This window comes from Moschus berezovskii, chromosome 22, assembly GCF_049115385.1.
Source record: "Moschus berezovskii isolate FMDL1 chromosome 22, NW_MosBer_1.0, whole genome shotgun sequence".
Lineage (NCBI taxonomy): Eukaryota > Metazoa > Chordata > Mammalia > Artiodactyla > Moschidae > Moschus > Moschus berezovskii.
In genome coordinates this window covers 2124536-2151958 of record NC_142481.1, presented here as the reverse complement: position 1 = coordinate 2151958, position 27423 = coordinate 2124536, and the positions used below count along the sequence as shown (strand labels likewise).

The following is a 27423-nucleotide window of genomic DNA, read 5'->3' as shown; positions in this document are numbered from 1 at the left end:
ACAAGGCTCCTTCGCATCCCAGACGGTTTCCCGCGCACCGACTTACGCACGATCCCCGCCCACCCGAAGCATCGCGAGACGCAATCTCGCTCCTTGGGTCCAGCCTTGAGGACCGGAGACTACGTTTCCCAGAAGACACTGCGGGGCCTGTCCAACCGCGACGCAGCATCGACAGTGCTTTGTGCGTCTGCGCCATCTTCCGGCTCTTGAGTGCACTGGTTCGGACGTGGAAGCGCACCCGGGGCTGCGGGGGGCGCGGCCGCGGGGGCACCTGGACCAGAGGAGCTGGCAGGTGAGGGGCTCCGGAGCTTACCAGGAGCCCCGGGGTCTGCGGCGGACTGGGAGCTGCGGCCGGGCGGGTCACGGGCCTGGAAAGAACCGGAACGTCTCGTTTCGTCGTCTGTCTGCGGCTCTCCGGGCTCCGGACTACACTCCCCATCGGCCCCCGCGGCGCGCCCTGCTGTCGCCCCCTGTTGCAGTCAGGGCTGATAGCCCGGGTCCATGGACCCCTTCGGTGGGTGTGCCTGTTGGGGATCCCGGCCCCCAGAAATTGCTTGCTTCTGGATGTTTTGTATTTTTCCCTGAAAATTTGGAACCTCTATTTACAAGCAGCGACTTGGAAACATTTTAAAGAGGATCTTGTTCAAAATTTGTCCAACCATTGGGGCTTCCCTTGTGGCTCAGCTGGTAAAGAATCCGCCTGCAATACTGGAGACCTGGGTTCGATCCCTGGGTTGGGAAGATCCCCGGAGGAGGGAAAGGCAACCCCCTCCAGTATTCTGGCCTGGAGAACTCCATGGAGTCCATGGGGTCCCAAAGAGTTAGACACAACTGAGCAACTTTCACTTTCATGGTACATTCGTGGGAAGATGGCTGAGTAAATCACGGGCCACCCCTGTAATGAAATAGTTACAGCGAATACAAATAATGCTTTAAAGAAAGTTGTCATAGGAAAACGTCCTATGACATGATATTAAGGAACAGTGGGCTTCCCCCGATAACTCAGTGGTAAAGAATCCACCTGCAATGCGGGAGACACAGGTTCCATCCTGGTTGGGGAAGATTCCCCTGGAAAAGGAAATGGCAACCCACTCCAGTATCCTTGCCTGGATAATCCCATGGACAGAGGGACCTGGTGGGCTACAGTCCATGGGTCGCAAGAGTCGTACACTACTTAGCGACTAAACAAAATCATTATTCCTTTTACACATTAAGTATTTGTTACATGTTGGACAATGTCCTAAGCTCTTTTATGAAATACTACTGTTTTATTGATGAACTCAGTAAGTGGTTAAATGGCATCATTCTTAATACTTGGATGTTTTCCATTCTATTTTTTTTTGGGGGTGGCGGTATTAGCCTGCCTGTCAGTAGGTGGGTGGGTTTGACTTCTGTTGCTGAATGTTACCTTGCTGTAGAAGGGATCCACTTGTGAACATACTTGTTGGTTGATGTTGTCCCACATCACTTTTGATAGTTGCTTGATATCCATCATATGATTCAACCCCTTGCCTACTTGTGAACTGTTATGAACGAATCTTGATTCTGTTTTTCAGCAAATACTGTGCCCAAAGCTTCGCTCACTTACATCTCTGTGCAGAGGCTTATGTATGGTGGAGTACTGGGTCTGCCCCATCTAATTTGCCCACTACTAACATCTGTTGACTCAAGGCAGGGTCTGCAAAATGGTGCCCGCCAGACCTTAGGTAGGGCTGTAGGGTTCTTTATTAATTAGAAAGTTAGGTTAAGAGCCAGGGAGACCTCTGAAGGTGTTACAGTGTGGGCACGAGAGCATTAAATGGTTTGGTTCTGGGAAGGTTTCACTGGGCAGATCAGGCAAGCTGTGCTCCCTGGCCTGAGTTCAGCCTTCCTTGTCCTAGGGACCCGATTCTCAGTTTCTGGACCGGATCTGTGCATCCCCAACTCAGATCGCATCAGTACCAAGGTGGAGCTGGGAAAGGCTCCCTGTAACTGGGGAGTGGGGAGGAGAGGTAGGCACTGTCGCTGCGCACTTTCCGGGAGTTCTGAGGCAAGCCTGGCCTCTCATATGATTGCTCTTTCCCCCTTCAGGTCTGTCATCTCAGGACTCTGCCCTTCCCCAAGAGACAAACCAAGAGGACGACGCAGCAGCCCGTGAAATCCTGACAGTCATGTCCCTCGTGAGTTTTCAAATCATGTAAATATTTGTTTTCCTTATCCTGAAGTTTCCCACCTGGGTTCCATCCAAGAATCTGGTTCTCAGAGGTTCCCTCCCCCTTGGCCCCATCCACGCTGACCAATGCCCACGCGGATTGCCACGCGGATATAGCGTTCTATGTCTTCTGATGACTTGGTATTCTGCTGGGAGGCCAGAGGGAGAAGAAATCCATTTCCTTATATAAAATGAGAACATCCCTTACAAGAACTAAGATTTGATGAAATGGAGATGAATACTGATGAGAGATCACACACACAAAATCAGGGGAGTTGGTACTGGTTGGGCTCAATTTCAGTGTGGGGTCACCATCTCCTGTATTGACAGTTGGGTGTGTAACTAAGTTTATCAGGGCATCTCTGAGATTAAATGCCTGCATTAAGGTCCGGTTTGCGGCTGAACAGAGCATTTGAATCTCGGTCATTCTCCACCAGCTTCTTCGGCTTAAGAGCAAGCACAGTGCAGAGCTGGGACTGTAAGACAATCAGTTAGATGGATGCATTGCTCCAAATCTGGATAGTCATAGTTTTGAAAAAGCGGAAAGACCTTGGAGACCTCTGAATCCAAAATAAAAGAATGGTTGAGTTAGTTATTTCACTTGATAGTAAATTATGCAGCTAATAAAAGTAATCATCATTCAAGATTTTTCCTATAAGGAAGGATTTGTGTGACACGTTTTCATATAATGTTGAGCCTATGTCTTCAAGCAGTTCTTGACAAACAAAAATTCTATTTTCTAAAATAAAACACCTGGCTTCCCAGGTGGCTCAGTGGTAAAGAATCCACCTGTCAATGCAGGAGACGCGGGTTCCATCCCTGGGTCAGGAAGATTCCCCTAGGGGAGGAAATGGCAAACCATGCCTAAAAAAGTCGTGGACAGTGTTTTTCTTGCCTGAAAAAGTTCATGGACAGAGGAGCCTGGGGGGCCACAGTCCATGGGGTCACAAAGAGTCAGACACGACTGAGCATGCACAGGATATTAAGTATTTCTTTTAATAAAATATTTTGAGGAAAGACTACCCCAAAATTGTTGGGTTTTGTTGCTGTTACGCCATAGAAGTACAGATGACAGGCCTCACAGGGAGAATTTATCATGTATCAAGCACAAAGTAGGCAGTATGCTCGATTACACTGTCCTAACCGGGAAAACTCGATTTGGCCGCCGAGAGTCGGACACGACTGAGTGACTGAACTGAACTGAACTGACTGAATTTTCTTCCTAGACCCGAGTACACAAGCTTTGGTTTGTAGTAGAAAGGAAAGTTCAAGAAAACTTGTACCTCTCTTTTACCTGTGCTCATCTTTTCCTGTCACGTCAGGTGCCCCCAGCCCCAGCCTTTTCACCGGGACACCCCATTGCTGCAGAGACCTCCTCCATCTCCTGTCATCCCATGGAAAAATGTTTCCTTGCAATACGCCTATAGCATACCTGCCTGTTGTTCCAGGGGTCAGACTTATTCAGGGATGTGGCCGTAGTCTTCTCCCAAGAAGAATGGGAACAGCTGGCACCCACTCAGAGGGATTTGTACAGAGACGTGATGTTGGAGATCTATAGCAACCTGGTCTCACTGGGTAAGGTGGTGTGGTCTGTTACTCTGGAGGTTACTCGGGGCACATGGCTTCTTTGTCAGTGTTGAAGGTCTTTTGAGTGGTTGAAGGGCAGCTCCTTGGCCTGAAGCTGCATCTGCCCCAGCCCTCATGTGACTCTCCTATTCCCTTGGCCCTTCTTGCCTGTCCTGCTTGTTAACCAGGCCCTGGATCTGAATTCTGAGGCCCCACAGCATAACTGGGGGGCACGTTTTTTTCTCATGTCCAGGTCTTGCTGTTTCCAAACCTGATGTGATCGCCTTCCTGGAGCAAGGCAAAGAGCCCTGGATGGTGGAGGAAGTGGCGACAGGAGGCCTGTGCCCAGGTGAGTGAGGCATGTGTGGGAAGAGAGAACGCAGTGTGGCCGACTGCCCAGCGGGCTGAGGAGGAGGCAGGCACTTTGAGCTGGATCTCACCTTCAGTACAAGCTGGAGCACCCCGGGCTCAGACCTGGGCCTCTGCTGTGTATGTCTGTTCCCCAGGACCTTCTCCAGGACCACGCCATACACACCGTTCACACCTGTGCTGGCTAAGGAGCCACTGGCCACACATGGCCATGGAAGTTTAAATTCACTATAAGTAAATACATTTTTTTGTTGTTTTGGCTATGCCTCCAGGCTTGTGGAATCTTCGTCCCCCAACTAGATATTGCATCCAGGCCCTCGGCAGTAAAAGCATGGGAGTCCTAACCACTGGGCCACCAGGGGATTCCCCACAGTTATATCCATTTCAAAATTCAGTACCTCATTTGCACTTGACACATTCCAGATGTTCAGTAGCTATTTTGTGGCTAGTGGCTACTCTACTGGACAGTGCAGGTACGGAATGTTTCCATCACCGGATAAAGTTCTTTATCACGAATTACTACCTTCAGCTTCAGCTTCTCCCTTGAACTCGATACCTGTATCTCATAAGCTCCAGTTGGATGTCCACCAGACACCTTGAACTTACATCCCAAAAGGAGTCTTTGGTCGGTGCTGACAAGTATACTCCTCCCCGTTTCTTCTGCACATAAGTAATAGGGGACTCTACCCGACTTGCGTAAGTCAAAAACGGCTGAAGCATCCCTGACTTTTCCGTCTCACACACGTATTCAGTCAGAAGATCCTGTTAGCTCTACCTCAAAATACATCCAGAATTTAACCACTTCTCACCAACAAGCAACACTGCTACCTCACAGTCCCCCCCTGCCCCACTTGGAAGTGCAGAGGCCTCCTCCCCGCAGGCTGCGTGCACTCTTGTCCACCAGGGGACGGTCTCCACATGGCAGCCAGAGTGTGAGTGCTGTATGCACATTTCCTGATTTCAAGCAGTACTGTGTTATACGTGTGTGTGTGTATTCATTTGTACATGCTCAGTCGTGTCCGACTCTTTGCAGCCCCGTGGACTAGAGCCCGCCAGGCTTCTGTGTTCTGGGATTCTCCAGGCAGGCATACTGGAGTGGGTTGCCATTTCTACCCCAGGGGCTTTTCCTGACCCAAGCATCGGGTCCACATCTCCTGTGTCTCCTGCACTGGCAGGCGGATTCTTTACCCCTGTGCCACCTGGAAAGCCCTTCTCAATCTTCAGCGAGGGTGTATTACATCTCTGCTCACAACTTGCCCATGACTTCCTGTCTCACTCAAGAGAAAAGCCCGAATCTATCCCATGGCCTAGAAGGCTCTATGTCTATACTGTAGCCATCAGCCACACGTGCTGTGGCTTTTAACTAAAACTTTTCATTTTAAGTAAAATGGAAAGTAAAATTCCATGTCACAGCTGCCCACGCCACACTTCAGATGCTGAGCAGCTAGGGGCTGCCCTGGTGGACAGTGCAGAATGGAACGCTTTCAGTATTCCAGCAACTTCTGTTGGCTGAGGTGCTCTCTGTAATCTGTCATCTGTCTCCACTCTGATTCCATCTCGCACCACCCCATGTTGCTTGCTCGGTTACAGCCACACCAGCCTCTCTTGCTGTTCTATTCACATAGTCTGGCAGATGGCAGATGTCTTCTTTCAAGGTCCAGACAGGACGTTATTTCAGGCTTTGCCAGCCATCTGGTCTGTGTCACAGCTACTCAGCTCTGCTGTAGGGGCACGAGAGCAGACAAGGAGAGTCCACACATGCCGGCTTCAACACATCAAGTGTATTCCTGTTTTGAGGCTTTGTCCCCAGCTGTCCTTTGCCTGGGGTGCTCCTGCTCTGGACGGGGGGTTTCTCAACCTCAGCAGTGGGATAATTCTGTCGGGGAGCTAGTGGGGGCGAAAAGGGGGAATGTCATTCTATGCATGGCAGGATGTTTACCAGCCTCCCTGGCCTCCCCTCGGTTGTAAAGCCAAAAATGTCTCCAGACATTACCAGATGTTCCCTAGGGCATGTGGGTGTGGGTGTGTGTGTACGCGTATGTGCGCGCGCAAAATCCTCCCTGATGAGACTCAAAGCCACCGTGTGACACGGGACCAAAATCATGTCCATAAACAGTTTCTGCAACATACAGTGTACTATGAGAGAATTTTAAGTGGGAAGCTAGGAAGCAAGCATGACCCCTGGGCGTGAGTGAGGTCCGGTGTGGGGCGAGCACGGGGAGAGGGTGTGTGTGCTGCCCCTTAACCTAACATGTTCAGGTTCCGGGAATTAGGACACAGACATCTCGGGGAGGCTGTTATTCTACCTACTACACCAAGAATGTCAGAGGACAGATTTTTGCTTTGGTCATCTGAGTTTTGACAGAGTGTGTGTTTGAGGTGCTCAGTTTGTTTCCTCCTTTGTCCTGTGGGTTTGTGTCATATTTAAAGAGAGCTTCACCCTTTCAGGTTAGGAGTCTCCTATGATTTTTTTCTAGCGTATTTACGATGAAGTTTATGATCCATATTGAATTTTTCCTAGTATAAGATATGATTTCATGTTACTTTCCAGATTATCCAGTTATTCAAATGGCATTTATCAGTTCATCTCTTCATCACTAATGTATAAAGCCACCTTTGTCATCTGCTTTATCATCTGCATATCTATTTTTGGACTTTCTGTTGTAGCCCATTAATCTCTAACCATGTGTCTATACCATTACTGTTTTAGTTTATTAAGGGTTTAAATGTTTTATATATCTGCTATTAGTCCCTCTTCATTCTTGTTTTTCAGAATTTTCCTGGCTATTCTCATTTATGTTTCTATCTAAACCTTAGAATTAGAATATTTGCTTTCAAAAAAATCATGCATTTTTTCCTTACTGGAATCACTGTAAATTTATAGATTAATTTAAGAGAAAACTGATTTTATCATGTGGAGTCTCCTATTGAAGAACATGACAGGCTGTTCCCTTCCTTTATGACCATACCTGATGAAGATTTTAACATTTTCTTTATAAAGATTTTGTATGTCTTATAACATTTATTCCTAGGTAGTTTATATTTACTGCTGTTGAAAATGGCATAATCTATAATATGGATTAATACAGCATTCATCCATATTATACTCCAACTGGTTATTTTCTAATATGACAAAAGCTAGTCACATCTTCAGATGAATTTTGTAGCTGACCCAATTTATTGAATTTTCTCATTGTTTATGACAGTTTTTTATGTAACTCTCTGGAGCTTTCCAAGCATTTGATTATATATAATATATATATATATATCTGCAAATGATGATGTTTTTACATGTTTATATCTTACAGGTTTTTTTCTCTTGCCTGACTAGGATGCTGATTATGTAGTACCCCCAGAACAGTATTAAGAGGGGTTTTACATACTCATCTTGTTCTTGACCTTAACAGGAATATTTTTAGTAACTTTAATTAAGCATAATATCAGCCATAGGAATGACATAGGGATATTTTCTTCACTTAAAGAAGCATATACTTTTTCATATTAAGTTTTTTCTTTCAGTCTGTAAAATATAGATTACATGAACAGATTTCCTAATACCAAACTCTGAATACTGAATCTCATGCCTGTTGAGCATCTGTATGTGTTCTTTGGAGAAATGTCTATTCAAATCCTTTGCCCATTTTAAAATCAGGTTATTTTTTTGTTGAGTTTTAGTTCTTTATATTGTCTGTATATTAACCCTTTACTAGATACATGATTTGTAGATGTTTTGTCCCATTCTATAGGTTGCCTTTTCACCCTGTTGATTTTTTCCTCTGATGCACAGAAGTTTTTAGGTTTGATTTAGTCCCATTTGTCCAGTTTTACTTTTGGCGCCTGCATTTTTGGTATCATATCCAAAAAATCACTGTCAGATGCAGTGTCATGAAGCTCTTCCCTTGTTTTCTTCTGGGAGCTTCATGTCTTAGGTTGAGGTCTTTAATCCATTTTGCGCTGTTTTATTTAGTGTAAGGTTGGGGTCCGCCTTCTTTCTTTTGCATGTGAATATCCAGTTTCCTCAGCCCTGTTTGTTGAAGAGCTTGTCTGTTCCTCACTGTGGTCCTGGCACCCTTATTAAAGATCATTTGACCATATGCATAAGAGTTTATTTCTGCTGTCCCTATTGTGTTCCACTGGATAAATGTCTTCCTTTATGGCAGTTCCATAGTTTTAATTACTGTAGCTCTTTTAACATGTTTTGAAATCGGAAGTGAGAGAGGCCTCCAACTTTGTTCTTCCTTTTCAAGATTGTTTTGGCCATTTGGGATCCTTTAAGATTCCATATGAGGAAACCAACCAAAACAAAACCTGCTAAGACTATCCATAAGATTTTTAGACATTACCTCATTGGTTGTCAAAAACAGAATCTACTAATGCTAAATTAAAAAACTGTACCAGATCTTGTTGGGAAAATGTAAAAATAATACAGAGGACCTCACTGTTATTTTTGCTATTTTGCAACTTTACAAGGAGAAGAGAAGCTGAAAGAAAATCAGTACTATCTTTGTAAAGTTATTTCACAATATATGATGAGATGGCTTAATTTAGATGAGTCCAACAGTGCTCATGGAATAAACACTGTACTCTGACTGCCATCGGTCAACAAAACTGTGTCAGCTGTCTTGACAGAATATGCAGCAGTTTGTAGACAGATGTGCTTTTAATGGCATGTCCTTAGAGACAGCTGTTCTGTTTTCTTCCCCACATTGCCCAAAACACCAATAATATGTGATCACTTAAATTCCTAAAACCAGACTTCCACTTGGGCATAGTTACATGATCCCAAACTCATTTTCTTCTGTCCACCAGGCTGGCTTTAATATTCCATGGCCCACTGTGATCTTTTGGTTGCCCTTCTTTATACGATGGCAGCCAGATGTTGCTGACCACTGAGTAGATGGACCACGGATGCGTAGGTGGTCATTACAGTGGCAGTGTTTAGAATCTGCCTTCCCACAGCTGTTAGACCACAGTACAAGATCCATAAAGGGAGCTTCCCTCTTGAACAACGAAACACGGTGTCTGATCTTTTCACAATGTAATGTGTACGCATACACTATGATTGTGGTACAAATTTTTTGAGGTGACAGCAGCATCATTCCCATAAAATTGATACTTCTTTTACAGACTTTTCATCTGTATTGTCAAAGTAATTTTTTATTCCAGTAGTTTTTGCTTAATAATTTCACACAAAAAGCAAATGAATAGTGGTCTCTGATATGCTACCATAAGAAGCAGACATGCCCCCTATAAAGTCCTCTTGGCCGTCTCATATACTTTATGAACACATTCAAAAGCACACATTTACTTTCCCCATAGTTCCCTGCATGAAGCAGCAACCAATTCTTCCTTAGCTGAATGGGACTGATTTCCATGACTGCAGTAAAACAGGCCGCTGCAGTAGAAATCATGTGCCAGGAACATGAATCAAGTTCAGCAACACCATTCAGCCCTTCCTTGCAGTTTGAATAACCAGCAAAGAATATGCTCTGGAAGAGGCCACCTCCATTCAATAAGGAACAAGGCTCTCCTTTTTCCCAGGTCACTTTTAGGCAAAGTCCAGGAAAGACTGGTCCAGCTGACATTAGCTCTAGCTGTGGTGTTCAGCTAAACGGCAGAGACAGAAAGCACCACAGCAGAAGACCACAGCTGTGTCTTCCAGTGGACATGCGAAAACAGCCCTGCTGCACCACCACACCCCCTGTCAAGCAGACGCACCATCTCATTCCTCTGGCCAGAGGAGTATCTAGTCAACCCTCTTTATTGTTTTTAAAAATCCACTTTATTGAGGTACAATTTATAGTAAATTAAATGCCTGCATTTTAAGCATATCTTAATGACTATAGACAAAGGTATACACTTACATGACCACTACCACAGACAAGATAAATTTTCATCACCCTGAAAAGTTCCTTTGTGCTCCCTCCCACGCAATTGTTCATACCCCCTAGCCACAAGCAACAAATGATTTGCTTTCTGTTACTCTTATATTTGTCTTTTCTAGGGTTTCACAGAAACATTCATTTTTTAAAACCATGGTTCAGCAGTGATTCTGGTCCACGTTAACATTTTAGAACTATTCTTGATTTCTCTGACTACCTCATTCACCTCAATTTATGATATTTCCTCTTTCTCTGTTCTATTTGTCCATTTTCTAATTTCTTAATCACATTCAAGAGCATACAGATATTATCTTGAGTCTCAACTTTCCAGTGTTTACTACAGAAGTTGCTTTTTCTGGAAAAGGAAAAAACTAACACATGCTTGTTTTGTTCTTTTTCAGTACTGAAGTCCAGGTATGGTAGTCAGGTCTTCTCTCCAGAGCAGCCCAGTTCTGAAGTACAGTCACCCCCATGGGAGGTAATGGAAAGCCTTCCCGGTTACGGTCTTGAGTGCTCAAGTTTCCAGGCTGACTGGGAACGCAGAAGTCATTCTGACAGGGAAGAGGGAAATCCAGATGGACATCTGAGTCAAATGATAATCGAGAATGAAGAAATACCCACTTTCGACCAGCCAGCACCCCTTACTTCTTATCAGAAAATTCATACCGGAGAAAAACCGTATGGATATAATGAATGTACAAAAGACTTCTGGCAAGAGGACTTCCTTATTAATCATCAAGGGATTCAGACTAATGAGAAGCCCTATAAATGCAAAGAATGTGGGAAGGCCTTTAAATATGTTTCACGACTAATTCAACATGAGAATATTCATTCTGGCAAGAAACCGTACCAATGTAAGGAATGTGGAAAGGCCTTCAATTCTGGTTCAAATTTCATACAACATCACCGAGTTCACACTGGTGAGAAACCTTATGAATGTAAGGATTGTGCAAAGGCCTTTAGTCGAAGCTCACAGCTGATTGAACATCAACGAATTCATACTGGTGAGAAACCCTATCAGTGTAAGGAGTGTGGAAAGGCTTTCAATCGGATCTCACATCTTAAAGTGCATTATAGAATTCATACTGGTGAAAAACCCTATGCGTGCAAGGAATGTGGGAAAACCTTTAGTCATCGTTCTCAGCTGATTCAACATCAGACTATTCACACCGGCAAGAAACTCTATGAATGCAGAGAATGTGGGAAGGCCTTTAATCAAGGCTCAACTCTAATTCGACATCAGAGAATTCACACCGGTGAGAAACCCTACGAATGTCAGGCATGTGGGAAGGCCTTCAGGGTGAGCTCACAACTTAGGCAACATCAGAGGGTTCACACAGGAGAGAAACCCTACCAGTGTAAGGTATGTGGTAGGGCTTTCAAACGGGTCTCCCATCTGACTGTGCATTACAGAATTCATACAGGTGAGAAGCCATATGATTGCAGGGAATGTGGGAAAGCCTTCAGCCACTGCTCACAACTGATTCAACATCAGGTAATTCATACTGAGGAAAAGCCCTATGGATATAAGGAACATGGGAGGACTTTAAGTCAGGATTCAGCTACTGTTCAACATCAGAGAATGCATAATATAGAAACACAAGTGAATTTAATAAATGTAGAAAAGCCTTCCATCAGCACTTACCCCTTATTAATCATCAGAGAATTTATGTTAGCAAGCAGTCATATGAATGGAAATAATGGGAAGAGTCCATTAGCTTAGGCTAATCATAACTTACTCTTTATGTCTTGGAGAAAGACTTGAAGGACGTCATGCAAGTGAGAATTCCTTTATTCAGAGCTTTCTTTTATCCTGAGTAATAAAATTCATATTGAAGAAAAATTACATGGGTGCAACTCTTTTAGACCATGATTGTCAAAGACGGGTTGGAGAAAATTTTGTCTCTAACACATTCCAAAGTTACATTTTCTCACCACAATGTGATCATTTTAACAATAGCCAAAAGTGAGTTTTCTTGGAAACTTCAAAACACGCCAAATTACTCCTGGGTTAACAAGAAACTAAATCATGCAGTTATCACTGATAGTAATGAAAACAATAGGAAGGAGAGTTTTACATGCCAAGAAATGTGGGATGTGGCTGAAGCTACTCAGGAATTTTTTATGCCTTTAAATGCATGTAAACATGAAAACATGAAGGATAGTACAAGAAGCCAGAAAAGAGAATACCAAATACCCTGATGATAGACAAATAGGAAACAAAGGCAGAAAATGATGAAATAGAAAGTGGCTATCCTACTTTCTCTACTAAGGCTTCCTAGGTGACTCAGTGGTAAAGAATCCACCTGCCAATGCAGGAGCTGCAGGAGACTCAGGTTCCATCCCTGAGTCGGGAAGATCTCCTGGAAGAAGAAATGGCAACTGGCTCCAGTATTCTTGTCAGGATAACCCCATGGACAGAGGAGCCTGTGTGCTCACAGTCCACAGGGTCACAAAGAGTTGGACACAACTGAGCCGACTAAGCACACATCCTACAATAATCTAATTTTTTTCCTCCGATCCAAGGGAAATTAAGTTTAGGAGACTTTCTTAATTTTCAGATTGTTTGTTTGGATTATCTTTTATAACTTGTCACAGACAGAACAGATTAGGCAACCATACCCAATTCCCATTCTATTGGCAGCATCTCTGTCTTGTCTTAGAATCTGAAGATGTCAGATGCCGATTTTCAGCCTCCTCTGCAGCTCAAGATGGCCCATCCGTTCCAGTGTATGGCCAGTGGGATCTACAGGGTCTTCAGGGAAAGATCTTCCTGATTCAGAAGAGACAGATACATTAGGAAGACTCCCTCTTCTTTCATTTCTTGCTTTTAAACATTTTTCTCTGAGAACCTGATGCCTGAAGCTGCTGCAGTCATCTTGGAACCAAGAGCAGAAAAGAGAGGACCTCAAAGAAGCTGACCCAGAACCCTAACAACACGGAGTTACAGGGCCAATTTGGAACTGTCTCTTTGATGCTTTTGTTATATAAGAAAAATAAATCTTTATTGCTTAACTTACTTTGAATACCTTGTAAACTTGCAGCTGAAAGCATTCTAAATGATCAAACTTTACTTTATTATGATTGGTAAAGGTGGCCTGCAAGTATCTACTTTTTTGAATTAGACATTTTTCTTTGTGGCTAAGTACAGGACTGATTTTTGTATATGTTCCATTATACTGAAAAAGAATATATAGTCTTTTTAAGATACAAGATTCTATTTAACTCAGTAGATTATAATGATAAAAGTTCTCCACATTCTAATATAATTTGATGTAGATTAGACTTTTCTGGATTAGAATTTTCTAAAATGGAATTTTTTAGCCAGTCTTGAATTTCCAGAGATTTTTTTTTACTTTTTAATTCTTTGACCTATAAAGACATATAACTTAATTCCTATTTATGAATCATATTTTTATCACTATCCTACTCTGCCTAGTATAGGGATCAACAAACCAAATCTAGCCTGCTGTCTGTTTTATACATAAAGTTTTATTGGAACACAAACATGCTCATTTATTTATATACTATCTACAACAGTGATAGTGGTTGCAACGAGATCTATGGCCACAATATCTTTTTATTTCCTGTCTGGCCCTCTGGATAAGAAGTTTGCTAACCTTGGCCTAGTATAATCCTTTTGGTATTTTGTTTCCATTCTATGTAATACTACTAATAACTTATCCTTGTTTACCTGGTATTTTTTTTGCCCATCCGTTTATTTTCAACCCCTGTCATTTTACTTATTAAAAAAGAAGCTGACTTTTAAAATAACTCAAAATTACAAATTCCTTTTTCTGTAAGGAAATTCATATTTTTATTTAGTGTAATCACCACCATATTCCTTTTCATTTTACTCAGTGTGAACTATTTATGTTTTCTTGGTCTTTTCCTTTCCTTATTTCTCTTGCAATTATATTGGAACTTCCCGCTGTGCTTAATAGTAATTATTTCCCCTTTCTTAACCATTACTGGGCAGAATGAGAGCACTGTTATGCTTTCTAACCCACTGTTATGCTTTCTAACCCACTATTAGTTTTCTTTGCTACTTTCCTCCAAGAAGAGACCACCCTTCCTTTCTCTTTCCCTTCCTTCACAGCCTATTCTTTAACATTTTCTCCATTGCACTAAAACCTAACAAAAACCCACAGTCCAAAGCTTTGCTTTTAGTTTTACTCTTATTTGATGCTTATATTACTTAATACCAGAGCCATTCATGATTTCTATTTAAACTTAGAGTATTCAGAGTAACATTCTTTGCTGGCCACTGTTTCTTTTCTTTTTTAATTACTGTTTCCTTCTGCCTTGAGGTAATGGTTTTATTTCAGATGCAATTTGGTTAGACTATTTTACTATTGTATTTACCTCAATAAATGTTAGCTGGTATTCTCCGAATCCTTCTATGTCCTGCACAAATTATATTTTTGTTTGGTGAAATGTTCTTATAGTTTTTTTTCTCAGTAATCCAGAGATGTCACTTAATTCAGGCTTCTGATCTTCCAGAAGGGGAACCCAAATTCTAGCCTGTTTTTCTTAGCTTATGGGGATGTATTTATTTCCTGTTGCTGCTGTAACAAATGATCAAAACTTGGTGGCCTAAAACAACACATATTTATTACCTGGAAGTAAAAAGTCTGAAATAGGTCTCCCCAACCCAAATGCAAGGTCCTGACAGGGCTGTGTTCTTTTCTGGAGACTCATTAGGCGAATTGATTTCCTAGCCTTTTCAGATTCTGGCGGCTACCCACCTTGCTTGGTGTGGCCCCTTACCATCTTCATAGCTAGCAGTAGCCTAGGGAGTCGTTCTCATGATGCATCATTCTGACACTCTCTTCTGCCTCCCTCTTTCACCTTTAAAGGACCTTTCTGATTATACTGAGCTTATCTGGACAACCCAGAATAAACGTGTCTTGTTGTTTTGTCACTAAGTCATGTCCATCTCTTTTGCAACCCCATGGACTGTAGCCCACCAGGTTCCTCTGTCCATGGGATTTCCCAGGCAAGAATACTGGAGTGGGTTGCCATTTCCTTCTCCAAGGGATCTTCTCCATCCAGGGATTGAACCCGTGTCTCCTGCACTGCAGGCGGATTCTTTACCACTGAGCCACCTGGGAAGCAAAAACTTGTCTTAAGGTCAGCTGAGTAACAACATTAGTTCTATCTGCAACTCAATTCCTTCTTGCCATGTAACAACATACCCACAGATTCGTGGGACTCAGGACTACACATCTTTGCAGGGCCATATTCTGCCTATCACAGTAACTGCTTCCGTCCCAGTATTTGGCAAGAGTTTCTATCTGCAGAATTCAGGAACTTAATAGGATGTGTTTAGATAACCTCATGTCTTTTAATCTTTTTTAAGCCCAAGATAATTTTATTCTAAATTAGCACTTCCCAATTTTTTATTTCTGTTTTAAAATCTTTACTATTTCAAATAAGGATTGTGTCCTCATGATTCAAAAACTTGACTATGTAAAAAGATATGCAGAAACCACGAGGCCTGATGAAAACAATATTATATTAAGGGATAAAAACTCTGGGTTCTGGGTCAGGTCAGGGAAAAACTGCTGCCTTGGACAAGCTTTGAGACCTTCTAAGGGAAAGCGTCCTTCCTCGGAGAGTGGGCAGAGCAGGTCAGGCATACCCTAGATCCGTGCTTCAGGATGGTAAAACTAAATCTGCAGCCCAAGGCTTCCTGAATTTCTGCAGCCACATTCCAGTTAACAAAAGGAAATGAGTGACGAACCGTAATGTTTGGAACAGCGCCGAGACGGGCCGCACCATAATAAGGAACTGTTTTGAAACCCATGTTCATGTTTTAACATTTTAGGCTGATTTTGAATTTTTCTCTATAATAATTATGAGTTTCTGTAAGAGTCATGTCTGTATCATGTTTTATGTTGTTTGTGCTTTGCTGAAGAATTTCAGGGTAATGAGATGTGGAATTAGTTCCCTATATATAAATGGGGAAAGAAAACTGGAAAGCAGCTATCAGTCCTGGAGTGGACACCTATTCCCTTCTCCAGGGGATCTTCCCGACCCAGGGAGGAACCCTGGTCTCCTGCACTGCCGGCAGACTCTATAACGTCTGAGCCACCAGGGAAGGCTTTACTATCACAATGCCACAGGCAACCAAACAGAAACCCGCATTCATGTCATTACCTTAAACCTAACAGTTTCTGAACAACTCCGGTCACACTGAAGACTGAAGGTTGAGTCAAACCACCTTTCACGCATAACCCAGAGCTACACATTCTAAGACCTGCGGTCACCCACAAAAACACTTCACATACAACACCCTCCTCGCACAGTCACGCCCCGTGCGCAGAATCCCACTCCCCCAGTCACACAGAGGCAGGTGACCTGCCTCTCCCCATGCAGTCACTGGCAGCATCTCGGGCCCAACCGCCTCACGTCACACAGACCACCCCACAGCTCACGTGCAGACCAGGTCGCACGAACAGGTCACGGCCCACAGGCACAACTCACCAAAGAAGGTTTGGTTCTGGGCTGTCAGACGAAGCCAAGGTTGAGGAGCTGGTAGGCCGTGTCCAGGTCTAACCAGAGTGAGACGCCGAACTGCACTCCCAGAAGCCACTGCGGCCGGGGTCCAATCACCGCCCGGCTTCGTCTTCCCGGGATCCTTTGGGCGACCGGCCCTCCGGCTTCGGACTACATTTCCCAGAAGGCCCTTCGGTGGGGCCACTCTTCGGGTATCTCGGTGTTGCCAGGCAAAGACCGAACGCCTTGGAGTTTCGAAGAGGGTTGTAACTTACTAGGAACCCTCGCTTGGTTTTGTCTCAGAGCGATTGTTTCCGCGTGTGCGAGTCGACGTTCCGCTCAGCCCGGGGCTGGATCAGAGCTCTTTGTGGGTGGCGGGGAGGGTATTTGGCGGTTCGGGGGAGGTGAGGGATGAGCAAGTCTTAGCTCTTCTGCCTCGGGACTAGGCAGCCATGGCAGCGGGGCCCGTGTCCAGCCCCAAACGGATCCCAGCCTTCTTGAAGATGCTTGACGTAGGATCCATAGACCCCAGAAACCACTTATGGCTGTGGGCAATTTTGTCTTTTTTTTTTTTTTTGCGTTTTCCCTAGGAAGACTGTAATTGCGTGGATTCTCCACGGTATCTGAGCCTTCCCCAAAATATTGTCAAAGAAAACCAGAACTGGATAGAATCTTAAGTTTCTCAAGGCAAATTTTACTCAGGAATTATTGCCACAGGGCCAGAGGCCTTTGTCCAAAACTGGGCTCCATTCCAAATATAACAAGTGGGGATTTATAGTCAAGGAGCAAGGTGGGGAATCACTGGATGTGCAGTTAACAAAGACAAATCATCGAAGATAAGAGGGAGAATCTGGCTAAATGGACTTAATAGGATTCTTGCTGAAGGCTGTCGAGAGTGAAAGATGTTAAGGATTGCGGTAGGAGTGGGGAGTCTTGATAAACTGACCCAGCAGAATTCTTGTAAAACTGGACTCAATGGATTAGGAACAGAGCCCGAGATTGGAGCCTTGAGGGCTTGGAGAAGCCTATCTAGTTAGTTCAAGGAGAAAGTCTCTGTGTGTTTAGAGAAAGACTGTTACTGATTGACACCGAGATAAATAGATCTGATAGAGCTATATGTCGATACAGATACATCTCTGTATGTATAGATAGCCCCCAACTTAGGATGGTCCAGTTTAGGATTTTTTCACTTTACCGTGACTTGAATGTGATATTCTTCAAGAGATGGGAATACCAGACCACCTTACCTGGCTTCCCTGGTGGCTCAGACGGTAAACCGACTGCCTACAATGCAGGAGACCTGGGTTTGATTCCTGGGTCGCGAAGATCCCCTGGAGAAGGAAATGGCAACCCACTCCAGTACTCTTGCCTGGAAAATCCCATGGATGGAGGAGCCTGATAGGCTACAGTCCGTGAGGTTGCAGAGTTGGACATGACTGAGCAACTTTACCTTCACCTTACCTGCCTCCTGAGAAATCTATATGCTGGTCAGGAAGCAACAGTTAGAACCTGACATGGAACAAAAGACTGGTTCCAAATTGGGAAAGGAGTATATCAAGGCTGTATATTGTCACCCTGCTTATAACTTATATGCAGAGTACATCATGTGAAATGCTGAGCTGGATGATGCACAAGCTGGAATCAAGATTGCTGGGAGAAATATCAATAACCTCAGATATGCAGATGACACCACCCTTATGGCAGAAAGCGAAGAAGAACTAACGAGGCTCTTGATGAAAGTGAAAGAGAGTGAAAACGTTGGCTTAACACTCACTTTATTTTGGGGGACTTCAAAATCACTGCAGATGGTGACTGCAGCCATGAAATTAAAAGATGCCTGCTCCTTGAAAGAAAAGTTATTACCAATCTAGACAGCATATTAAAAAGCAGAGACATTACTTTGCCAACAAAGGTCCGTCTAGTCAAGGCTATGATTTTTCCAGTAGTCGTGTATGGATGTGAGAATTGGACTAGAAAGAAAGCTGAGCGTCTTAGCATTGATGCTTTTGAACTGTGATGTTGGAGAAGACTTGAGCGTCCCTTGGACAGCAAAGAGATCCAACCAGTCCATCCTAAAGGAAATCAGTCCTGAATATTCATTGGAAGGACTGGTGCTGAAGCTGAAACTCCAATACTTTGGCCACCTGTTGCAAACCCAAAGACTTTGATGCTGGGAAAGATTGAAGGCAGGAGGAAAAAGCGACAGTAGAGGATGAGATGGTTGGATGGCATCACCAACTTGATGGACATGAGTTTAAGAAAGCTCTGGGAGTTAGTGATGGACAGGGAGGCCTGGTGTGCTGCAGTCCATGGGGTCGTAAAGAGTCAGACTCGACTGAGCGACTGAACTGAACGTGATATTCATTCAGTAGTAACTGTACTTTGAGTTTTTAATTTTGACCCTTTTCTGAGCTAGCAATATGATGTATGAGGCTCTCATGATGCTGGGCAACAGCAAGAAGCTCCAGCTCCAGCAAGCTATCTCAGACAGCCAGGATATCGGAAAGGTAAGCAACAGATACACTTAGAACCATTCTGATTTTTCACTTTCAATACAGTAGTCAGTAAGTTACATGAGATGTTCTTTGTATAAAGTAGACTTTGTGTTAGATGACTGTGCTCGACTGTAGGCTAATGTAAGTGGTCTGTGCACATTTAAGGTAGGTGAAGCTAAGCTATGACATTCAGTAGGTTAAGTGTATTATTAAACGCTTTTTCGACTAAATATTTTTAACTTACAGTGAGTTTATCAGGCCATAACCCCATATTAAATTGAGGAAGATGTGTGTGTGTATAGCATTGTAACACAGTAGTGTATGTTTTATATATATATGGCACTATAACATAATAAGTGCTTTACATAATTTAACTCCATTAACTCTGAGCCATTTTTTTTATAGTGCCCTTTCCCTTTATGTAGCAAATCTAACCTTCCCCTCAGGGTCATGTGGTCATGTGGTCAGCTCTCAAAGTCTAAACACGGTAGTTTTTCATACCAGGATAGCCCCAGAGATGCAGCCACAAGTCCACTGGAGCCAAGTATGGATGGGTGGTTAACTCCCTCCTCCTCCTCCCACACGTATCCACCGGGAGGGATGTGTGCAAATTGGAGGACAGGCGTCTCAGCTGTTGGTTAATATCTTACTCTCAGAACTCATTACCTATCATCTAAGCATCATGATTCTACCAACTTGACTTTCCAGGGAACCGCTAAAGAGTTTGACGGGATTTCGGAAGCAACAGTTTGAGCCGTGTAAAGCTGGAAACAGGTCTGAGTTACTTCTGAAACATCACCTTCCTGATTTGTCTAGCCATGCTCTTTACCCTCCTCTGTCAATGTCCCCTCAAGGGACTGGGCATTTGGATAGAAATTACATGACTAGGTTCCGTTTATTTTTCACATGGAAAATTTAGCAATTCTAAGTCAAAGTATGATTGATTGTTGCACAAAAGGGAATAACTGTTGGTGGTGTAGAGACAGCGGACTAAGAGGTGAGTCACTGGGGGTGGGGGTGGAGGAGCTCACCTGGTTGGCTTCCAGAGTTTTTCCTTCTAAACTTTTTTCTCAAAAGGTTTACAGAGAAAATGAGGCTCCTTTCACATATGATTTTAGACTGGCTTTGTCTTAGGGCTGAAGCTAAGCTGCTGTTATCAGACTACAAAATATGGTGGCTCAGTGTAAGAATTTATTTCCTGGACACTTGAGTGTCAGCACCTTGACCTCAGAATTCTCCCCAGCTTCCAGAACGGTATTATAAGCAACCCAGTCTGTGGCATTAATATTTGTTCTAGCAGCCCAAATGCACCGAGACACCAGGTGACTTTTTTGGGAAAAAAAGACACATGCATATACACACGAGATCATCTGAACAAAGTTAGGGCTGGCACTCAGGGCAAACTAGCTTCACTACTCTTTGAGCCTTGGAGCTCAAGTTTCCTTAAACTTTTGCCTGTTAATTCTGGGCTATTTATTTTTTCCCAAAACCTTTGACAGAGATTTTTTGGTGTAAGTTTTATTTTTAAAACACATTTTTAGTGAAAGGGTTGCTCCTAATAACCTGATTTATCTTCTCCTGAAATCCTGGGTGGTTTTTTTTTCCAATTTCTTAAGGTCAGTATTAAGATTATATTTAATCTTTATAAGCTTATAAAGCTGTTAGAAGGATTACGGGAGCTGGCTCTAAGGCAGGTCTCCAGAAACGCCTCCTCTAATGTGGCAACAGCGAGTCACCAGAAGCGGTGCCTCCTCAGCTACACTAAAGCAAAGACACGCCTCCGAGTACACACTGCCTCAGCCGTGACCTGGGCTCAAAAACTAAGACGAGGAAACCACCACCACTGCTGCCAGAAATGCCTAGACACCGAATTCCAGAGAAAAGGCCGGCCTACCGTCACTATCACCGCCTTTTGATAGTAGCCCACCTACTATCCCTATGAGTATTTCAGACATGAATCACTGATGGCAGGATCCTTCCTGCTGAAGCAGGTACTCTGGGGGTTTTGGAGAACAGGAATTCCTGGATACCTGTTTGGGAGTGTGCTTTCTTCATAAGCATTATTTTCAGTTTCAAACTATTTCTACTAAAGAAGCTCTAACTGACCTTGGACTAAAACAAGCATCTCTGCTTTTTCATTATCTTTCAGATCAGGTGTCCAAGTGGGAGAAAACAGAAAATTTTACAAAAAACGATCCTGAGAATTCCAGTTTCCAAGATGACTGGGAATGTAAAGGCACATTTGAGATCTATCACGGAAATGAGAAAGGAGGTTCCAATCAAGTCATAATCAGCCATGAAGAAATACACACTTTGAGACAGCAAACATCCTATAACCTGCTTCATTGAGTTCCACCTGGAAGTACACCCTATGTGTGTAATGAATGTAGAAAAGGTTCTGGGCAGAAGAAATCGCTCCTTAGTCATCAGAAAATTCATACTGGTGAGAAATCTTATGAACGTCAGCAGTGTGGGAAGGCTTTCCATCACGGTCCCAATCCTCCTCAGCATCAGAGAACTCAGGGTGGGGAACAGTCCTATGAAAGTGAAGAATGCGGGAAGGCCTTTGGCTCCATTTCACTCTTTACAAGACAGCAGAGCTTTCATACCGGTGAGAAACGCTATGAACCTGACGGTGTGGGAAAACCTCTGTTCGGCGCTCACAACTCAGTGTGCATCATAGAACTCATATTGCTGAAAAACATTATCAATGTACTGAATACAGAAAAGCTTTTAGTTACTTATCGTTGACTATTAAACATCAGAGAATTCATACTGGAGAAAAGCCCTATGTCTGTAAGGAATGTGGAAAGGCTTTTAGAAGTACCACACAACTCAATGAACACCAAAGAATCCACCGTGGTGAGAAGCCATAAATGTAATGAATACGGAAAGGCCTTTGGCCATCGTTCCCATCTTCCTCAACATCAGAAGATTCAAACTGGTGAGAAACCCTAAATATGTAATGAATGTGGGAAGGCCTTTAGGCAGGGCTCACAGCTTAAACTACATCAGATAATTCACACTGGTGAGAGGCCTTATGAATGCAAGGGATGTGGGAAAGCCATTAATGCTCACAGCCTACTCAACACAAGAAAATCCATTCCCAATATATGAAAGAAATGTGGGAAGGACTTCAGGCACTCATCTTCTCAACTTTAAGGAATTCATGCCATAGACAATCCCTATAAATCAGAGAAGTAAAGCCTTCTCCTGTCTCGTTCCTAACCTTGTCAAATGTGGAAATGCTTTTTGGTTCAACTCATGTTAGATTTATCAGCAGATTCATCACCATCACATTCATCATTAAAGACCCTATTAATATGATAATGTAGAAAAGCTTCTGGACACTACCTATCAATCATTAGCAACTGGAAAATTCATGCTGGCTAGCAACCAAAGAAGTGGAGAAATCTTGGAAACCCTTTGATTAATCCTAACTTAAAGCATAAGAGAAAATAATCCTGTGAATGTTAGGTGAGTGGGAAGTTCTTTAATCATAAGTCTCTCTTAGTCAGTTAATTCTTATTTGAAGAACGTACTGTACATTTTTTAAAAACCCCCATTTGTCATTTATTATGCATCAGAAAATTCACATTGAATAAAACACCAGGCATTTTAAACAAGAGTTAAACATTTGTCAAGGTGAGGAAGGTATGGAGAAGTTTCAAACAAATCACACAGGGCTGTGGCTCAGATAAGAATGTAATAAATTAGACATTCACAAAATAGTATTTATGTTACTCCCTAGTATCTTCTCCTTCAGTGAAACAACAAGAATGAAGTCAATGAGAGCAGTAAAAACAAAACCTGTGGCATGTGTCCATAAACATACTCAAAAAGTTACTTTAAATGCATTTATAGACAAGAAAACTATAAGTGAATCAGAGACCTATTGAGAAGCTAGCAACTGAACATAACTCACCAATACACAGAAGAAAACAATTCACTGACATTTAAACAGAGAAGCAGGTTTTATTAACCTTGAAGTCTTTTCTTTCAAAAGAGAATATAAGCACTTAAAAATTTTGTAAAAGCATTCTACAGTACTAAAAATAAGGATGTAATAACACACATAAAAGGCATTCAAAATAAGGTTCAACGCTTCACATTTTTAATAAAAATTTCAAATTTTAGATGAACTTCACTTCCTAAAAAGGAAAAACTAAAGTTTCCAGAGTTGAACAAATGCTAGCAGAGGACAGATTTTATAGGGTATCCGTGTAAGTTTTTTTATTTTGTTTTACCACACCTATGGGATCTTAGTTCCCTGACGAGTGATTAAAACCAAGGCCCTCAGCAGTGACAGCTCACAGTCCTAACCACTGAAGTTCCTATGAAAGCCAGACATTTTTCTACATACTATTTGTGAGTGTAAATTTAAAAAGCATATAGTATATGGCATATACAAGGTTGGGGCTTCCCTGGTGGCTCACCGGTGAAGAATCTACCTACAATGCGGGAGATGGAAGAGACACAGGTTCCATCCCTGGGTTGGGAAGATCCTCTGGAGAAGGACATGGCAACTCCAGTGTTCTTGTCTGGGAAATCTCATGGACAAAGGAGCCTGGCAGGCTACAGTCCCTGGAGTCATAAAAGTCGGACACGACTTAGCGACTAAGCCTCCACCACCACATATACTAGGCAGAAGGTACCTCGCAACTAACCTCCAATAAAATCCAGAGGCACTGAGTCTTAATGTTGTCCAGCAGAAAACATCTCACCATAGATTAGATAAACTACTATTTTAATGAATGACTTTTCATGATACTCTTTAAACCCCAGTATTTTTCCATAACTATTATCTCTTCTAAAGTATTACAAATACACGTGTATAAATGTATTCATAGTTTTATTCATAATAGCCCCCAAATCCAGAAACATCCCAAATGTTATCAAGAAGAACATGGATACACTGACTGTATTATATTAACACAACAGAATACTACTCAGTAGAAAATAAATTACTAGTAGGCATCATCAGTGAGTCTTAGAGAAACATGAATGACTGAAGCTGGACACATAAAAATGTACGCACTGCTTGGTTCCATTTATATGAAGTCAAATGAAAGAAAGATTTAAAAAGCAGGCAAAACAAATCTACTGTCACAAAAACAAAGTGGTTTCCTCTGAAAGTGAGGGTAGGAAATCAGGCATGAAGGAAGTTTCAGGAGTGACAGAAATCTACCTTGATTTTAGTGGTGGTTATTGGGCTGTGAAAGTGAAGTCGTGTCCAACTCTTTGTGACCCCATGGACTGTAGCCTACCAGGCTCCTCAGTCCATGGAATTTTCCGGGCAAGAGTACTGGAGTGGCTTGCCATTTTCTTCTCCAGGGGGTCCTCCCCACCCAGGGGTTGAACCTGGGTCTCCTACATTGCAGGAAGATGTTTTACCGTCTGAGCCATCAGGGATGGCAAAACTGCATAGTTAATAATCTGTATTTTATTATTTGTAAGTTGCATTTCAATTGCAATGATAACATATAAGAATATTAAGAGAGTAAAAGTAGCACAGAATGAATGGAATAAAGTGCTGTGGTCAAAAGAGCCTTAGGCGTAAATATTTCATGTGGTTAAAACACAGAAAAGAAACAAAAAATTGTTAAAAAATTTATGTACGGTGTATGTGTGTATGTATGCACGTATATATATATTTATATCTGTATAAGACTTAAAATATTTTATACTTTTCTTTTTATATACGTTAGCAACTTCATGAATAATATGAGTCATCTTAACAGCACACGTAGAGAAAATACTGCTTCTTTCCCTAAAAAAAAACAGCAGTTTTCTCTTTGAGAAGAAGAGTCTGTTATGCAAAATAAAAATGACTTGCTATCAACATTCGGAGGGGAAAGAATCAAATCTGCTTGCACCACATATAAATTCAGACCCATGAAACCACCTTGCATACAGCTCTCCTCCAGAAAAAAGCCTGATCACCAATCTCCTTTGGAGATTAGTGTTTTGCTCCTCATTTAAACAGAGCTTATGAGGCATTTCCACAGATGAAGCCTGTCTCCTGCTTAAGCTATCAAAACTCAAAACCGCATCCCACGATCCTACACTTCCTCTTCTGCTAGTGCCCGAGTAAATGTCCTTATCCTTATAAGCTTTCGCTTGTCTTTGGCTCGCTCTGAATTCTTTGCTGCAGGAAGCCAAGGGCCCTCACTTGGCACTCAAGCCTAAGAATTCCTGACGGCCCGAGAATGGGACACTTCCCTCTCCCATAACACTATGAATGCAGAGCTGAGGAGAAAGTATACTTAAAGAGACCATAATCTTGAACCTAATGCCATCCATATTCGAATATGTGCCGGAAGAAACGCCAGGAAAGATCTCATTGTCAAAACACAACTTTGTGGGAATTTCCTGGCGATCCAGTGGTTAGGACTCCTGGCTTTCACTGTGGAATGCACGGATTCAATCCCTGATTTGAGAACTAAGATCCCATCCCAAAAGCAGCAGTGCCGGGTGGGCAAAATGAATAAATACAACTTTGTTTAGTGAGCACTGCATGTAACGGGGCTTTTTTCAATGCCTCAATCACCTGTTCAGGGATGGAATTAATTAGTTACAGCTGACTGAACAAGATCCTGATGCTGGGAAAGACTGAAAGCAGCGGGCAACAGAGGATGAGATGGTTGGATGGCATCACCGACTCAATGGACATGAATCTGAGCAAACTCCGGGAGATTGTGAAGGACTGGCGTGCTGCAGTCCACGGGGTCGCAAAGAGTCGGACAAAACTTAGCGACGGAACAACAAAACTACAAGTAATACAACTTTAACAACACAAGCCGGTACGCATGTGTGCACACACCCACACGAGTTTCTTTCATAAACACCAATATATTGATAACGCCCGCAGCCCACTGTACTGGCCCATTCGGAGGGCAGCCCAACCCAAAGACCCAGACACCCGGCCCACACATCGCCGAGTGCCCCGGCCACCCTCCCCCGAGCATCCGCGAACAGCGGCCGCCGCCCCCCCGTCAACATGGAACCCTAACCTGAGAACGCACCACTGGCCCGTACGGCAAAAGGAAAACTATCCGAGAACTGAGAAAAATCCATGAACGCGAAACAGGTGCTCCAGATGCCGGCCCGACCGGAAGTGCCTGCCGACCGGAAGTGCCCGCCTCAAAACAACGCCCGCGCCCTGCGGTGGCTCCTTAGAGTTCGCGCAGCCCCAGACTGCGCATGCGCGGTCTCACCAACGTGATCTGGGAGACCAGAACGCAGTGGGACCCTGGTCCTGTCGGTCAGTCAGTCAGTTCAGTCGCTCAGTCGCGTCCGACTCTCCGCGACCCCGTGAACCACAGCACGCCAGGCCTCCCTGTCCATCACCAACTCCCGGAGTTCACTCAGACTCATGTCCATCGAGTCGGTGATGCCATCCAGCCATCTCATTCTCTGTCGTCCCCGTCTCCTCCCGCCCCCAATCCCTCCCTGCATCAGACTCTTTTCCAGTGAATCAACTCGTCGCATGAGGTGGCCAAAGTATTGGAGTTTCAGCTTTAGCATCAGTCCTTCCAATGAACACCCAGGATTGATCTCCTTTAGAATGGACTGGTTGGATCTCCTTGCAGTCCAAGGGACTCTCAAGAGTGTTCTCCAACACCACAGTTCAAAAGCATCAATTTTTCAGCGATCAGCTTTCTTCACAGTCCAACTCTCACATCCATACATGACCACGGGAAAAACCATAGCCTTGACTAGACGGACCTTGGTTGGCAAAGTAATGTCTCTGCTTTTTAATATACTACCTAGGTTGGTCATAACTTTCCTTCCAAGGAGCAAGCGTCTTTTAATTTCATGGCTGCAATCAGCATCTGCAGTGATTTTGGAGCCCAAAAAAATAAAGTCTGACACTGTTTCCACTGTTTCCCCATCTATTTCCCATGAAGTGATGGGACCAGATGCCATGATCTTCGCTTTCTGAATGTTGAGTTTCAAGCCAAACTTTTCACTCTCCTCTTTCACTTTCATCAAGAGGGCTTTGAGTTCCCCTTCACTTTCTGCCATAAGGGTGGTGTCATCTGCATATCTGAGGTTATTGATATTTCTCCTGGCAATCTTGATTCCAGCTTGTGCTTCCTCCAGCCCAGCGTTCCTCATGATGTACTCTGCATATAAGTTAAATAAGCAGGGTGACAATATACAACCTTGACGCACTCCTTTTCCTACTTGGAACCAGTCTGTTGTTCCATGTCCAGTTCTAACTGTTGCTTCCTGACCTGCATACAGGTTTCTCAAGAGGCAGGTCAGGTGGTCTGGTATTCCCATCTCTTTCAGAATGTTCCACAGTTTATTGTGATCCACACAGTCAAAGGCTTTGGCATGGTCAATGAAGCAGAAATAGATGTTTTTCTGAAACTCTCTTGCTTTCTCCATGATCCAGCGGATGTTGGCAATT

At 43.3% G+C, this 27423-nt stretch overlaps 1 protein-coding gene and 1 long non-coding RNA gene across 8 annotated transcripts; one reads left to right on the top strand and one right to left on the bottom strand.

Annotated features, from left to right (window-relative positions):
- Positions 1-200: 200 nt before the first annotated feature.
- On the top strand, positions 201-12782 carry ZNF582 (zinc finger protein 582). Of its 6 annotated transcripts, none has more exons than XM_088830372.1 (5): positions 201-292; positions 2071-2159; positions 3640-3766; positions 4011-4106; positions 10410-12782. In XM_088830372.1, exons 2-5 carry the CDS (start codon positions 2151-2153, stop codon positions 11729-11731), a joined length of 1554 nt encoding a protein of 517 aa, XP_088686498.1. In that variant the 5' UTR covers positions 201-292; positions 2071-2150; the 3' UTR covers positions 11732-12782. The 6 variants fall into 6 exon arrangements, with proteins under 6 accessions (XP_088686498.1, XP_088686502.1, XP_088686501.1 ...); XM_088830376.1 differs by having other exon boundaries at positions 3514-3766; XM_088830375.1 differs by having other exon boundaries at positions 2071-2176.
- On the bottom strand, positions 9886-26126 carry LOC148774253 (uncharacterized). 2 transcript variants are annotated; one of them, XR_016035870.1, is made up of 5 exons: positions 26018-26126; positions 16498-17840; positions 12631-12781; positions 11748-11821; positions 9886-10559 (listed from the first exon to the last, which is right to left on the bottom strand). It is a non-coding gene; the product is annotated as an uncharacterized LOC148774253 (long non-coding RNA). The 2 variants fall into 2 exon arrangements; XR_016035869.1 differs by lacking the exon at positions 26018-26126 and having other exon boundaries at positions 16498-25956.
- Positions 26127-27423: the final 1297 nt, after the last annotated feature.